General features: G+C 41.1%; 1 protein-coding gene across 1 annotated transcript in view; it reads left to right on the top strand.

Moving 5' to 3' along the window:
- The window catches only part of LOC118723395 (serine/threonine-protein kinase TNNI3K), a 287655-nt gene extending 273528 nt beyond the window's left edge, over window positions 1-14127 (top strand). The window contains exons 24-25 of the mRNA XM_036445648.2: window positions 9843-9922; window positions 13592-14127. Coding sequence (XP_036301541.1) covers window positions 9843-9922; window positions 13592-13668 — 157 coding nt within the window. The 3' untranslated portion in view covers window positions 13669-14127. The remainder of the gene's footprint in view (window positions 1-9842; window positions 9923-13591) is intronic.
- The last annotated feature ends 2418 nt before the right edge of the window (window positions 14128-16545 follow it).

The following is a 16545-nucleotide window of genomic DNA, read 5'->3' as shown; positions in this document are numbered from 1 at the left end:
GCTACCAAGATCTCAGAGCTCTAAAATTGTAAATGCTTTCCCTTTTTTGGATGATGAGTACAAAAGGTAAAGGTTAAGAAAGATCTTGCTATATTTAAAGCATGTTCCTCAGTTTTAGCACTAAGGCATGCGAAGTGCATCTTATGCTGGATCCTACAATTGATTCATTTGTACCTGCTTAAACTATAGGTAACTTGAGAAATGTGGTGGTGTTACGCTACTGTTGAGCATATTAATAATTTATGAGCCATCAAGGAATTAACACACATTTTCAATTCTCACTGCATTTTTTTTTTATTCATAATTCTTTGCCTAATTGCTTTTTCCTTTAAAAATGGGGGAGCTGAGACCTTGGATGTTTGCCTAATGGCTCAAATACAGCCATGACCCATTGCCAAGTCTTTTAGTCCTTTTATAGCCTGGGGACATTTGCCATTGAACGAAAGCTGATGGGTTTGATTTTCCTGAAAGAGATATTTTGTACTGAACTCTGACCCCATTAAATACTTTGGCCATTGCCCATTCACTGTAATGAGAGCAATAAATTTGTTTTAATTTAGGACATTATCAAGTAGGGAATATTGACAAAAACAAAATGTTTTGAAAACAGCCAGAATGAAATCATGAATAAATAAACATATTGAGCTTAGCTGATAAATTAACAAATGCTTATTCATAGGAGTCTGACTGGACTATTTCAAAGTTAGGCCAAAGGTGATCCCATTTCTAATGGAGTCTCTTTAGGCCAGAGAAAAGGTGTGCTGCACAGAAAAACATTGCAAAGCCTCAGAAGACATTTATCCCTCTGACAGATCTGTTTTAAATAGATCTATTTATTTTCAGCTGAATGCCAAAGGGAACAGTCAGATGACTCTAGTAGCCTTTTCTATGACAAGGAATTTATTTTCCTTGTGTAAACACCTTTATTAGGGATCTCAGAGGGCTGTTTCCTCCACCTTTCTTTGTATTAGTCATGTAGATATTAGTGTCAAAAGAACTGAAATTCTGGTTAGATGTTACTTGTATATGTTTCCTTTTGAGTGAGAGAAATGACTCCTAACTTTGATATATTTCTTGTGAGGAGGGGGAAGGAAGGGGATAGGGAGCATTGCATTGATCCTCGTGTTAATATTCTCATGTAGGTAACATCATTATGACAGATGGTCAAAGGAAACAACAAACCACCCAGCACATGTACAAGGCTGTGAGGCCTTGGATATGTTGCCTTATACAAAGTCCAAATGGCTAAATCTTCCAGGTTACAGGTAGCCTGGGGCATTTTCAGCTGCATACAAACCATGGGTAATTGTACCAACTTGAGTGAAGGAAGAATTTGCCTGAAGTCTTTAATCATATGGTAACTTAATGGTTTTCTGTTCAACATAGCCCAGGGCTGTGTTTAGGAGGAGGGATCCATGCGAGATCAGCTTAGGAAAGCTTACCCAAGATCAAACACACACACACACACTGAACTTTCTAAAAGGCAGTATCTCATGTTTTGGCAACACTGCCTGGGGAACAGACAAGCTGATGTTGGACAGGGGGAAAGTAACATCCTAATATATAAAAAGCCAGGTGCCATTATGACCAAAACCGACAGATAACCAAACAGCAGACTAGGGAGCTGAGGGAGCGGGGAGCTGTGGGTCCCAGCCACCAGAGACATGGTGGCAGGAGGAGGGAGCTGAGGGCCAAATGACCAAAGGACTAGTCCAGGCTCTCACAGCATGATGGGGCGCGGCCATGGAGACTGAGGGGCCTCACGGGGCAGGGGGCTGTGAGCATGGAGCTTCCCTGGGTGGCTGAGGCAGAAGAGCATTGCGAAGTGGGCGTGGCGATCGTGGAGCATGGCAGGGTAGGGGCTGTGAGTGTGGAGCTTCCTGGGATGGCTAAGGTGGTGGAGCATCGCAAGGTGGGGGCTATTAGCAGGGAGCTTCGTAGGGTGGCTGAGGCGGAGGAGCATGATGGGGCATGGGCGGCTGAGTCCGAAGAGCCTTGCAGAGCGGGAGACTGTGAGCGAGGAACTTCGTGGGTCAGGGACCACGGAGGTGGAGGAGCGACACTGGGTGGCAGACATGGTCCTGATTGCAGCTGGGCCTAGGGACCCTAACCGTGCATGATTTAATTGTGTGCTGAGCCTCTAGTGTTTTATAAGATCTAGAAAAACACACACAAAAAAGCTGATCTGCTTTCTGATATGATGAGGAATATTTCTCTATGAGAAATTGAATGTTCATCTTTATATGCAAAAGGCCCAAAACTCTAACTTGTCACTAAGTCAGTGAGCTTCCCTTATGGTAACAGACCAGTAGTTTGACGTATATATGCTATGATTAAATGTAGTGTATTTCAACAAAATAAACTGATGAACAAAAAAGATCCAGAGACATAAAAGCATGGAACAGACTGTCCAATCTCAAGGGAAGGCAAGGGTGGGTGGGTGAGTGGGAAGAGATTAAGCAAAGACCTTGTACCCATCTATGCTTAACCCCTGGTCACAGACAGTGTGGTGAAGGCCTGTGGCAGGAGGTGAGGGCAGGCTAGAAAGGGTTAATTGGGGGTAAAAGGAAAACATATGTAATACTTAAAGATAAAGATTTCTTTTTTAAATGTAATGTGTTTTAGAAGAAAGAGAATGGACTAGAAATTTAAAGATCATTTGTTCACATTCTTGTTCTGCCTCTGTTATGCACATTATTCAAACTTTTCTGAGCCTAACTTTCCACCTGCATAGAATGGAGGTAAAATTAATGCCTTCCTAGACACCTCCTTTTTACCTCATAAAGTGAAAATGTTTTAAGCTAACCAATAGAAAAGTATGTGCGAGCTATAAAGCCCTCTGCAAATCTAAGGAATTATTATTATTATATCATTTTGATAGAAGTTAATGCTCCAGGTCTTTACTTTTTATGTGGTTGCTGTAATTTCCCTCTTGCTTTCAAGTCATGTGGACTGTACTTATATATTCACTGCAATTCACCAAATCTAAGTCCCTAGCTTGGACAAATGTGATAAAAACCACACTTGGACAAATGTGATAAAAATGGACTGTATGCCCATCTAAAGTCTTCCCTGGAATGCAATTCAGTCAGAGGCCATCATGGCACTAGCAAATATTCTGAGATTTCATGAAATCCCACAGCCAACATCATGATTCATCGTTCCAACGCCAAAAGCATTTGGCAGTCTATATTTGGGAGACACAATACTGGCCACTTTTGAGGTTTGAAATGGGTCCATGAGGACTCACGGTGGTACTGCCTGCTTCCACCTTCTGGAGAGATGGCACCAGAAGTCCTCTGAGTCTCTTCCAACAGAATTTTCCTTCTTCCTCTTGGGCCTTGGTTAACAATATACCTTTCTGGATTAATAGATATCATCATGTTTTAGGGTTTTTTTTCCCCACCCCTCGGGCATTGAAACATAAATATTCTACATGTATCTTATATAAAACACTTTGTGAAGCAGTTGGATTTTCTAGTACCTAGGATGCCATTTAAACCTCTAATGGTGGATTTAAGTGAAAGTGACTTCCTCACACTTTTCTTTTGCTTCATCTTCGACGCTGGTGTGGTTCTTCCTTTGAAACTGAGCATTAAAGGAGATCGTTCTTTCAACCAAATAGCACAGTTCAGTTACAGTGTTTTCCCTTCTTCTTTTTTTAGTTTTTGTGATTTCAATCTGATTTGCAGGAGGAAGTTAAGGACAGAATGATCACCTATGATCACTCTACATTTCCTGTAGGTCAAATGGAATACATATACACAAAAAACTACAAACACTACGTGAGCGGTAGTGGTAATGTGTGGCCAGGTGTGCTGTGACATGTGAGTGGGAATCAGGCATTCAGACCTGGCCAAATGTCAGACACTTCAAGATAAGGAAGATAAAAATCTTCTGCCTAAGACGAAACTGTGAAATCTCACTCTGTCTTTCCAAAGCATCAAAGCCGGTTTCACAAGTCTACAGGGTTCATGGAAACCTTTAAAGAACCACGGAATGTAAGAGATAGAGGGACCTGGGGTGTCAGGTCATCCAGGTGACCACATACATCCTTCTTACAGCACCCAGGGTCATCAGATGCTCAAACACGGTTTGAACTCTTCCAGGGATGGGAAGTACGCCCTTCTAGAACAGCTCAATCTATGTCTGGACAATTCTATTTTTAGGAAATGGGCTATTTTGTTTTAACTTTACCCAGTGTCCGAGGCTCAGCTTAACCCTGTGGGTAATGTCACCTACCTGGAGTGTGTACCAGTACTGCATGTCAGCCAGTGACAGTCCAGTCTAACCATTTGTTGGCCTGGCACAACTCCCCCCTTCTTAGTTACAAAGTAATCAGTGGAAACTCTGTCCAGGGTCTGTGAAATCCAGGTGCAAGTTGTAGCCTATGGATTTCCCCCTTTAAATGTATTCCCACCCAAAGGAAATAAAGCAAATCTAGCATGACATCTTTATTCTTACTAAACCCATGATAGCATCTAATAATCAGTCATTTGTTTGAGTGTACAGAAAAACTCTGTCTTAATATTTATTTTTTTTCTGGAGTTTTGTCTGCAATGTATATTAACCCACTAATTTAGGTTATAGACTCTGCCTTACTCCTGCTTTGAAGAATTTAAAAGAATTTGGGGTATATTCTATCTTCTAGCATTTTTTTCCATACTTCATAGCTCTTCTGGAATTTGCATTTACTTCTCATTGGATACTTTTTACCTAATGTGCTTGCCATGAGCATCATTTTCTCTGCATTCATTTCAGCCAACATAGCCTCACAATTTTGTTTTGAACACCCTCCTTGTCTTTGGTTAGGGTGCAAAGTTTATTCACAAACCATGGGACTATTTGCAAACATGCTAGTTTGTGCTGACAAGCCATGGCCTAAATGGCATGCACACACAAAAGTACAAATCACATATGTGGATTTGCATGAGAACTATCCTAAGTAACAGACAGCCTGCTGTATAGCATGGATTGAGAAGCAAGAAATATGTTTTCAATTTAGGTTCTGTTCTTCACTCTAGATAAATTATTCATTTCCTAGTGCAACTTTGCAGGAGACAATGGCTGATGATTATGCTGATCTTTACAAATACATCACAGAGCTTATATGAACTGGTTAGCCTAAAATGATTGAAACATTTTTAGCACTCAAATAAGATATATCAATATGATGCCAAAGTATGCAAAAGGTAACCTAAAGACCATATTATTCTCTTTGAGAGAGAAAATTTCATTTCATTCTCACAAAAAGTATACATGAAATAACCCATATAATATTATATATTATTCACATATATGCCTCTATATGATATACAGTATCCTTTTAGCATAACGAAGCCTACCTAGTTGAATAGTAATATTGAAACACTGCAAAATTGAGTGCCTTTCTTACCTGCCATTACTTCTCATTTACTTTCATTGAATTCATGGAGCAGCTGCATCCCTGGAAAAGCTTATTTTCACTGACCACAACTTCAGCCAAGAGAGGGCCCTCCGTTTCTGTTTAAACTCTGCGTTTCTGTGAAACTTCTGCTGAGGTCGGGATGCACATGGGTTGAGGACAACCAGTTTCATTGATCAGAGTCTGGTTTCTCCTGCTTTGTTTGACTTGGGCATGCTTAGCTTCCATCTGTCTGTCATCCTGTAACAGCATCCAGAGCCAGAGTATGTGGTATCTCTTGGGCAGGAAGGTTAAGTCCCCTGGCACAAATTGCATTCAGCAACTGAATAAATAAGGCAGCTTGAAGATGGGCTTTTTATTCATAGGAAACCAGATAGCCTTTTTGATGATAAAATATTTATTCTCTATTATCTTGTTGTTGCTGAGACTACTGTGCATAGCACATTTCTTAAAAGGAATGAGGGTGCTCAAGAGGCTATGGGTATTAGTAGAATATATTTTATTTTGAAAAATATCCTGAATGACATTCTATTGCCCAGAACTGAGCGTGGTTTGCCACTTAATGTGGACTGAGATCACAACATGTCCCACTTTAAGTCAATACTTTTTCTTCTTCCTTTTAATCATTGCTTTCCTCTAAGAAACAGCATCTTTCCTTTATAGCTTAAGAAAGTGAGGCCAGCCCAGCCAGTGTGGCTTAGCAGTTGAGTGTCAACCCAGGAACCAAAAGGTCACCAGTCAGGGCACATGCTTGGATTATAGGCTCAATCCTCAGTAGAGGTGCATGAAAGAGATAGCTGATTTATGATGTTCCTCTCTCATTGGTGTTTGTATCTCTCCATCTATCTCCCTTCCTTTTTCTCTAAAGATTAATAAAAACATATTTTAAAAAATTTTTAAAAAGTTAGGCCAACCCTGGCTGGTGTGGCTCAGTTGTCCCGTGCACTGAGAGGTTGCTGATTCAACTCCCAGTCAGGGCACATGCCCAGGTTTCAGGCTCAATCCTCAGTAGGGTGTGTGCAGGAGATAGGAGACATGAGGAAATAGACAACTGATGTTTCGATGTTCTACTCTTACATCAATATTTCTCTCCCTCCTCCCTTACTCTCTCTCTAAATATCAATTTTAAAAATCTTTAAAAAAAGAAAAGAAAAAAGTGAGGCCAAACATGGAGTTATTTGTATGCAAATTAATTAATTGTGGAAATTCAGAGAACTCTAACTTCTCCAAGTGAACGTTTGTCAATAATGCTATTTAATATACTTGTATTATTTTAACTATTTACAAAGAACCAGCTAAGTCCTGTGGGAGATCCAAAGATCTTAGCTAGGACCTCTGCCCCTCAAGAGTATCTGTTTAGTGGGGTTCACTAGCACACCCATGTAGATCATTCTTCACCACGGCCGGCTCTGATAAGCACTGTGAAAGGAATGTGAAGTGCCAGGGAATGGGGTTCAGACTGGGGGCTTCCAAGAGGATGTGGAGGACATGTTGTCTTTGAGTTAGACCTTGATGAATAATCAAAGTACAATAGATAACATTAATTGAGTGCTTACTAAATTCCAGCACTGTTCAAAGGACTTCAATCTTATTAACTCTTTTCATTCTCATGATTAACCTTATAAGTCTTGTATTCCCATCTTAGAGTGGCTTACACAGAGGTATAGAGCAGTTAAATGAATTTGTCAAAGGTAATAGAACTAGTAAGTGATGGAGTCAAAATTCAAATTCAAGGAGTCTGGCACCAGAATGCTCATTCCTTACCACAACACCACGCTGCTCCCTGTTGGGGATAAAAAAGGCATCACCAGGTAGAATCAAGTATGGGAGCAGCTCAGCTATCGCCATGGAGGAGGGAAAATTCAGGAGTGTTTGCAAAGTCCATTAGTGTGGCTTGAACTTGGGGAAAGGGAGGCGGGTAGGTGTGTGGGGTGGGGGGAGAAGGTGCTGTGTAATGCAAAATACACACAAAATACAAGGAGGATTAGATTTCATAGGAATTTGAACATCAGCCTGAAGAACTAGAGTGGGGGAAGGTGTGTGCATGGTAAGATTTTTATCACAGGAAGACCTTGTGAAGGGGACGATTGAGTGACTGGAGAGAAAGACATCACTTAGGAATCTATTAGTTAATGGAATCATTCAAAAACTAATTTTTTTTAGTGTCTTCTATGTTCCAGTCACTGTTCAGAGTGTTTAGTGTGTACCAGGAAATAGAGAGACAAGATAGAGAAAGCTTCCAGCCTCATTTTGTAAAAGAATATGGACAGTATGTAAATATTATAAATGGATAAATAAGCAAGATAATTTTATGGAATTCTGAAAGAAAGAAATAAGTTGATTTGATGTGATGGAAATTGACCATAGGCAGAGGATGACCACTTTGGAATGGTGGCCAGAGAAGACCTCTCTGAGGAGGTGACATTCCAACTGAGGCCTGAATGGCAGAGGACACAGGCATGGGTGAAAGCAGGACAAGGGCCCAGCCAAACTGGATTTGGGTTCATCTAGCATTCCAAGCAGAGTCAATGCAAAAGCTCTGGATTGGGAAGGAGCTAGGAGAGTTGATGGGACAGATAGAATGCCCCAAAGAAGTGCTTAGCACAAGCTGGGGAGTGGCGTACCTGCAGAGGCCTTGTGGATGAGGGCAAAGCATTTGCATTGTATTCTAAATGAACTGGGAAGTCAATGGAAGTTTTTCAGTAGGTGAATAGCTTAATCTGTTGTATATTTTGAAAAGGTCACTCTGGATAATGCACAGAGATGGATTTTTAGGGGACAGGAGTTAAAGCAAGAAGATCAATTAGGAGTCAAATTGCAGAGGTCCAGACAAGAGAGAGATTACTAGTATATGGCCTAGACCTTGAGGGAAGAGAGAGATGGATAGATTAAGATTACATTTTGGAGACAGAGCTAAAAAGTTTTAAATTAGGTAGGAGATGTGAAAAAAAGAAAGGTACCAAGGATGATTCCAAAAATGTTGACTTAAGTAACTGAAGGATGCAGTGGCAGGAATTGAGATGGAGAGGAGTGGCTTGGGAAGAGGCTATTAAGACATCTGCCATGGACATTGTAAGGGTAGTCCTGGAGATAACTGTGCAACTTATTTGAGGATGCTAAAATGTGGATAAGACAGACGGATACAAGACAGATATCTAAGTAACTGACCGATGTGATGAAATATTAGTGTGAGGGTTTTGATAACTTTAGGTTTTGAGTCTGAAGAAGTAGGAAGGTGGCAATGCCATGAATCAAAATGATAAAAGAGTAGGAGGAGTGTGGGGAAAAGAAGGATTAATGAGGACCAGGAATCTGGAAGAAATTTCCTTTTGAATAGTGGATCAGCACACATGCTTTGGAATATAAAATCTTGGGTTTGAATTCTATATGAGCCATTTATTAAACCTGTGTTTCTCAATTGCTCCATCCTCAGTTTTCTAACCTATAAAAGGAGATAAATTATTTGATAATGATAGAATAATAATAAAAATTAAATGAGAGTATGTATGTAAATGATTAATACATAGGAAGCATGTGACATATATTATTGTCACTCTCTTTTAATTGCAACCATAACAATAATAATACCTTCTGGGATGTATTTGACTTATATCGGTTATTAGTAAGATAATGATGTTGTGGTTATTAGTTCCTTTAAAGTAAGGCTTGAGAGCATATTAACTCAAATTTTAGATTCAGTGCTCCTTTTTGTTATATTTAATTATTAAAACAACCTCAAAATTATTTAGGTACTTGTCCCATCTAAATAAACTGAGGGTTAGAAAGGGTGATATGCCCAAGGTTACAGCTGGGAATTCTAGCCTACCTGAAGGAGCCAGGACTCACACTAGATCTGATTTATTCCACATACAGCAGCCTCCTCCCCTCTTATCCATAGGAGATACATTCCAAGATCCTCAATGGATGCCTGAAATCATAGATAGTTCCAAACCCTACATATACTAAGTGTTTCTACTATGTATACATACTTATGATAACGTTTACACTACTCTTACACTTTGGGGATATTTAAGTAAAACAAGTACTGAGCTACTGTAATAGTAGATCTAATAATCAAGATGGCTACTAAGTGCCTAAGGAGAGGGTAGCAAATATTATATTATTGAAGAATTCTACTTCAAGTTTTATTTTTTGGATAAGTAGTTATGCTGGACAAATGGGTGATTCAATTTAAAATTCATGGATTGTTTATTTCTGGAATTTTCCATTTAATATTTTTATACTGTGTTTGACCATGGGTAACTGCAACCATGGGAAGCAAAATCTTGTACAGTATATTGAGGGATCACTGTAACTCTGAATCCTTCCCTGAATTTGGTAAAAAAAAAAAAAAAAATCTGTCTTATAAAAATGTTCTTAGCACACCACCAGCGTGGTTTTCACAGTGTGAAATGGTGCATCTCCTTGAATTTTCCAGTGCTGGACAACGTTCCCCTCAGGGCCTGTCTTTGGAGGAGATGAAGAGAAACCTCCAGTTCTCACCCGTTGACAAATTTGGTAAGTGTACACATTCTTCAGACTAATTAAGGAAACTGCCCAGGAAGGTGATATCTTTTGGATAATGAGGTGGGAAACTTCTATTTTGTAATAACTAGAAATGAAGGTCGCTTTTAAAATATTACAGAAGTGCAAAGTTTGATCTTGAAGTTGTATAATTCTACTTTTACCTTTGAGTTTAATAATATGTGAGAGTGTGTGTGTGTGTGTGTGTACATACACGTGAAAGTGTGTGTGCAAGTATATGGGAATATGTGTGCACATGGGAAAATGTACAACTCTTCTTAGGAAAATCATTTCCTGCATCCCATGCCATTTCAAACACACCGTGTTGCCGCTTTATTGAGCCCATGCCTCTAAGCCCCACATCACAGGGATGTAGGGAGGGAAGGAAAATACAAGAGATGAGTTTATATCATATGCTGGGGGAGTGCTTCCCCTTTAACAAGCACCCAAGGGTAAAAGGTACACTCAGCCATTTCCTCAAAAAGGTGGAGAGGAAGTAAGGGCCTCACTGATGAGATCCATTTTGCACAGGACTGCTTTTAAAGAAATTAATAAAGTTCTTTGAAATTGTTAACACAGTTCTGTGCAGGCCCCTGATGCAAGAGGGTGGACAATTGCCCTTATCATCAGCTGCCATATGAATGTCCTGGGCCTGTGACATCTTTTTCCCAACCTCTAAGCCTGAAAAGCTCTACATTATTTGGAATGTTAGCACAACAGGCTCATTTATTCATGGGAACTTCCTCTGACAATATGGAGGACTGGGGGGTGTGGGGGGAGAAAGTATGTCAGTTAAGAGATCAGATCTATTCCAAGCACTGGGTCTGGGGAAGAATAAGTTGGATGATGTGTTCCTAGTGCTATGATTTAGATGGCAATCGAGCCGGGAAGCCCTCAGCTTTGGGGTTCTCACCAACGCACCTCACTTGCAGAGCATCGCTACTTCAGGCATTGGGAAGCTTTAAGACACAAAGGGGAGAATTATTCTGGGTAGATGTAGACAAACCACGTGGGAACACACCCAAGGAAGGAAACACTGTGCTTCTGCTCCCGACACATGCACAGAATGACACTGAGTGCTTTTTGCCATCCATTTTACTACACAATTGGCCAGTGCAGTAAAGGGAGATGTTCTCTGAGTGTTACATGTTTGATAGATATAATATCATTTTCTCAAACCCCTACAGATGGGATTGCACAACCACAAAATAGAGGGCACCCTAGAAATGGGCGCTTTAATCAGAAATCTTACCTTTTGTGACAGAGTTTCAAGATGAAGCATTTCTTTGATTCAACAATCGGTTTCTTAAAGGAATAAGACTTGGAGTAGGATTCCTCAAGATGGAGAAATAAGACAAAGGGATGCAATAACACGAAAGTTGCATTTTTCTATGCCTATCTGTACCAAGGGCAAAAGAAAACATGAGAAGTTTGGATGGAGTGGGAGCCCCAGTAGACAAAGAAGATATATTTACTGCCCTCCCCTATAACTATCAAATTGTGCAGGGAAGAACCCTTTAATTGCCCTCCATTTCCACTTCATAAACCCATGGTGGTTTAACAGCAATTTTATGAACTGTTTCTTCTCCTCAGCCCCACACCCCAAAGAACAGGGCTAGAGTTCACTCTAAAGCAACAACAGAGTATGTGCAGACATGGTTCAGTCTTTTCCTAAAGCCTGTGGTCAGATTTCACTTGGGTGCCCCTTACGCTAAGTGGCTACCCAAGAGCAACATATTTGTCCTTCAACTCTGGCAATGACAGCTTCAGTAATAAACGGCAACATCCATGCCCTGCTGGTTTCGCTACCCCTCCCTGAAGGACAGCCTGCCCACGCTGGAGGGATGTGCGCTCACAATCAGATTTCCATTGGAGTGATGTGGGGAGAGAGGCATGGAACATTGCGGGGCAGTAAAATCCCTTGTGGTACATCAGCAGGTTGATTACAGTAATAAAAGGATTACGACCTTACTAAAGCATCTATCCGTGCCTGAATGAAGTCACCGTTTCAGGCTGGACAAAAGGAATATTTTTGCTCTAGGGTGTCGATTTTATTTGAGTCCACCCAGAATGGGGACTCAGGAGCATGTGTCCTGTTTCCCCTCATCTCAGCCGGGGCCAGCCCCGCTGAAAGCCGGTCTGCAGTAGCAGCAGCAGCAGCAGCTACACAGGAGAGTTTATGTGCTGCCTAAGAGATTCTGACAGAGATCTTTCTTATGAAAATAAAATGGCTATTCAGCTGCATATTGCTAGAAGTCTTGATGCAAATGTAGATGGCTGAGTCCTGAAAACTCTGCTATCAAAAGGGAGCGAAAACAGCAATAGGTATTGACAAATGTGCCCATTTTCCCCAAAAGCAAAGAATAGCTTCCTCTCTAGGAATGCAAAGAAAACTGCTTTCCTGCCTTGCCCTGAGTTCTCTAACATAGAGGCCAGATCCTGAGCCACTGGCTCATGTTCTGGACGCACCCAGGTCTATTGCTTCCAACAGCATCAAATGCCAGTGGATTAGACCTAAGCATTAACATGCACTTAAAAATTGAGCTCTTAGCCCTGCTGGTTTAGCTCATGGTGGAGCATCAACTATGAACCAGGAGGTCACAGTTTGATTCTGGTCTGGTCGGCGCACATGCCTGGGTTGCAGGCTCCATTCCCAGTAGGGGGCATGCAGAAGGCAAGCAATCAATTATTCTCTCATCATTGATATTTCTATATCTCTCTTTCTCTCTCCCTTTCTCTTTGAAATCAATAAAAACATATATATTTTTTTAAAAATTTTCTAAAAAATTGGGCTCTTAGGTAGAAAAAAATAAACCAGAGCCAACCAACTCCAGAGAATGGCTCTTTCCTTTATCCCTACTGCCATCTCCACCTTCCCGTTTTAGCCATAGTTTGTGTGTTGTTGTTTTTTTTAATATATGTTTATTGATATCAGAGAGAAAGGTAGAGTGAGAGAGAGATAGAAACATCAATGATGAGAGAGAATCACTGATCATCACTGATCAGCTGCCTCTTGCACACCCCCCACTGGGAATCAAGCCCACAGCCTGGGCATGTGCCCTCTACTGGAATCAAACATGGGACCCTTCAGGCTGACGCTCCTTCCACTAAGCAAAACCAGCTAGGGCTTTAGCCATAGTTTTTCAGTGCTCACTCTGTGTCAGACCCTGTACTGATTGACTTAAATTCCTTACCAACCTTATGAGTAAGTACTACTGTTTCTCCTATTTACAGACAAAGACATGGAGACTTAGACAGGTTAAGTTGGCAAACATCCCAGAACCAGTAAGTAGGGAAGCCATTGTTTAAACCCAGACTTGCCTGCCATGGAAGCCCATGTTTTTAGCCACCATGACATACCATCTTTCTGAACTGTACCCTTCTTTAGTCCAAACTCAGCATGCCACCTTGCCAGCTGGGATCCAAAGCAGACAGCTAGCCTGTATGTTCCTCTGGTCTCAGCTCTCTGTTTTTACTTTAAAATTTGCTTTTGTTTTACAACGGCTTTACAACTGTTTGCCAGCGACCCTTGTCTGGACTCCATTTCCACGAACCAGGAGAAGATGCCTGGCAGCTGTGCATGGCACTGGGTGAGGCTGGTGAAGAATAATGGGGAGATGGACTCAAAGGCCAAGTGACAGCTTAACTTCTTTTCTCTTGCAGGCTATGTGTCCGATCCCATGAGCCCGATGCATTTGTATTCTTGCCGGAATAGTGGCAGCTTTGAGGACAGCAGCTGACAACATTCTGCACAGACCTAAGGCGAGTGTTCCCCCCCGACAGACACAGCAGTTTCAACCATTACAGACTTGCTTCCAAATAGAATAGTTTATCCTCTTAAAATCTCCTTAAATTTGCTTATTTACACCAGTCCTATTTAATTCCCTACCACAAGTTGGGCTTTGGATTCGTAGCCAAGGAATGAAATGCAAAAGAACCAAGACAGAATGTATTTGAAGAATTGGTTTTAATCTTGCAAGTGAAAAAACAAATTTATGTTGTTACTTGGAGATGGGGCCTACATCTGTGGTGGGCACAATTATGTTTTCCTAGACTGGGTATGTACACTTGTGTTTGAGAGGCATGGGTTTGCTTTCTTAGAATACTGTTTATTTTCTTATCTTGTAATGTTACTTTTAGTGTCCAGCTTAGTGATTAAAGATTTTTTGGTGGCATATAAAATTGATTCAAAAGTGTGTTTCATTCCAACAAGACTGCTGCTAAGTATACCTACTTTTAGACATATTGGTAGGAAAAAAAAGCCCTGGCCTTCAGATCAAGAAACTTGCATAAATATAGCACTTAATAATTTAGCCTTCTTTTCTACACCTCCCCAAGTTCTCTGTGCTCTGCGTGGTCAATATACTGCCTTCTGGAGTAAGGTGTCATAAATGCAATTGGTACAATTATGAAACTGGCCCACAAATGCAAACCTGCCATTCACACTAGAGTCTGACATAGTGCATGGGGAGGGTATCCAAGGTACCTATTGCTTCAGAAAATGACAACTCTGCACTCCATGCTCATTTCAACCAGGAAGACAGAACTTCTTCCACCGAACAAAATTGTTTTGCCATTGCAATTCTGACTTGGAAAAATAACAGGCAGGAAACCTTAAAAATTCAGTGTGTTGAGTACTGCTTTTAATATACATTTGCCAATGACACATCTAATAAGATTAGTGAAGGAAGACTGGGTGTCCCCTAAACCAAGGTTTCTAGCTCTCCGCATGAGTGACATTGTGGAGGGGATCCTTCTTTGTGGGGTTCTTCTATGCACTGTGGGATGTCTAATTGTTTTCTGGCCTCTACCCCACTGGGGAGCAGGTCCCAATAGCCGCTCCCTTAAATTGCAACAATCAAAACTGTCTCTGGATGATTCTAAATGTGCCCTGTGGGACAAAATTGTCCCAAGTTGGGAACACCTGCTGGAAATCCTGAGAGGACAACTAGGGGCCCGAAAAGCAATAGGGAGCCTGACTCTGACTGGCTGCACCTAGGCAAATCTGCCTTTTCCTCCTCCTGACTAATGTGGACTCATTTACAAATGGAACTGAATAGCAGTGCTTATGATCTCCTTGCCAGTGTGTGGCAAGTTCCTTCATTTTTCTCTCCACCAATTAGAAAACCAGCTAGTGTGGTTCAATGGTTGAGTGTTGACTTATGAACCAGGTGGTCATGGTTTGATTCCTGATCAAGGCACATGCCCAGGTTGTGGGCTCAATCCCCAGTAGGGGGCGTGCAGGAAGCAGCTGACCAATGATTCCCTTTCATCACTAATGTTTCTCTCTCCCTTCTAGTCTGAAATTAATAAAAATATATTTTTAAAAAATAAAATAGGTTTCTTGAGGGCCATTTCTATCAGAATAGTAACTCTGCCTCATTTTCTTATGACCTCTGGATGTAAAGTCAAAAGTCTGCACCTGCTCTAGATGGTTTCTGGATAGCCCAATGTGAGTCCAGAGGTAAAGGTTAAGTTCCAGGCGTCTTCAAACTTTTTAAAGTGGGGGGCAGATCACGGTCCCTCAGAGAGCTGGAGGGCCGGACTATATGAACTACTAATTCCTACTGTAACACCTCGGCTGCGCTCACTGCCCAAAAAACCTGGCGGGCCGGATCAGACTCCTCTGCGGGCCGCATGTGGCCCGCAGGCCGTAGTTTGAAGACGCCTAGTACTAAACCATGGGATTTCTAGTTAGATGTATCCATTTGTAGCCCCCAGCTTTTTTATTTCCCTACCCAATTATTATAGTCACAGGTACATAATCTGCCTTACCATTTGCCAAGGGGCTTTAAAATAAGCAGAAATGAGGACCCTGAAGTGGCCAAGCAGGCATAAAGCCTCAGGCAATGACAAAAAAGAGGATGGTCGGGGTGGGAGGATAGTGATAAAGAGCACAGCTTACCCTTTATTCCTCCACATTCACAGCAAGAGAAACAAACAAAAAGTAAACAAAAGGGACTACATCAAACTGGTTTTTGCACAGCAAAGGAAACCATCAACAAAATGAAAAGACAACCTAATGAATGAGAAAATATATTTGCCAATGATATATCTGATAAGGAGTTAATATCTAAAATTTATAATGAACTTATAAAACTCAACACACACACACACACACACACACACACACACACACACACACAAATACCACAATTCAGCTGAAACTGGTTTGGCTCAGTGGATAGAGCACTGGCCTGCGGAATGAAGAGTCCCAGGTTCAATTCCGGTCAAGGACATATACCTTGGTTGTGGGCACATCCCCTGTGGGGAGTGTGCAGGAGGCAGCTGATCAATGATTCTCTCTCATTATCGACATTTCTATCTCTCTCTCCCTTTCCCTTACTCTCTGTAATCAATAAAAATATATATTTTTTTAAAAATACCACAATTTGATTAAAATATGAGCAGAGAACCTGAATAGACACATCTCCAAAGAGGACATTAAGATGGCCTATAGACATATAAAAAAAATCCTCAATGTCACTAATCAGAAAAATGCAAATTAAAGTCTCACACCTGTCAGAATGGCTATCATTAATAAATACACAAGCAACAAGTGTTGACAGGGATGTGGATTAAAGGGAACCCTTGTGCACTGCTGGTGGGAATACAAA

The sequence above is a fragment of the Pipistrellus kuhlii genome, unplaced genomic scaffold, assembly GCF_014108245.1.
Source record: "Pipistrellus kuhlii isolate mPipKuh1 unplaced genomic scaffold, mPipKuh1.p scaffold_m20_p_2, whole genome shotgun sequence".
Classification (NCBI taxonomy): domain Eukaryota; kingdom Metazoa; phylum Chordata; class Mammalia; order Chiroptera; family Vespertilionidae; genus Pipistrellus; species Pipistrellus kuhlii.
The sequence above is the reverse complement of the archived record's forward strand: the minus strand, read 5'-3'. Positions and strand labels throughout refer to the sequence as shown.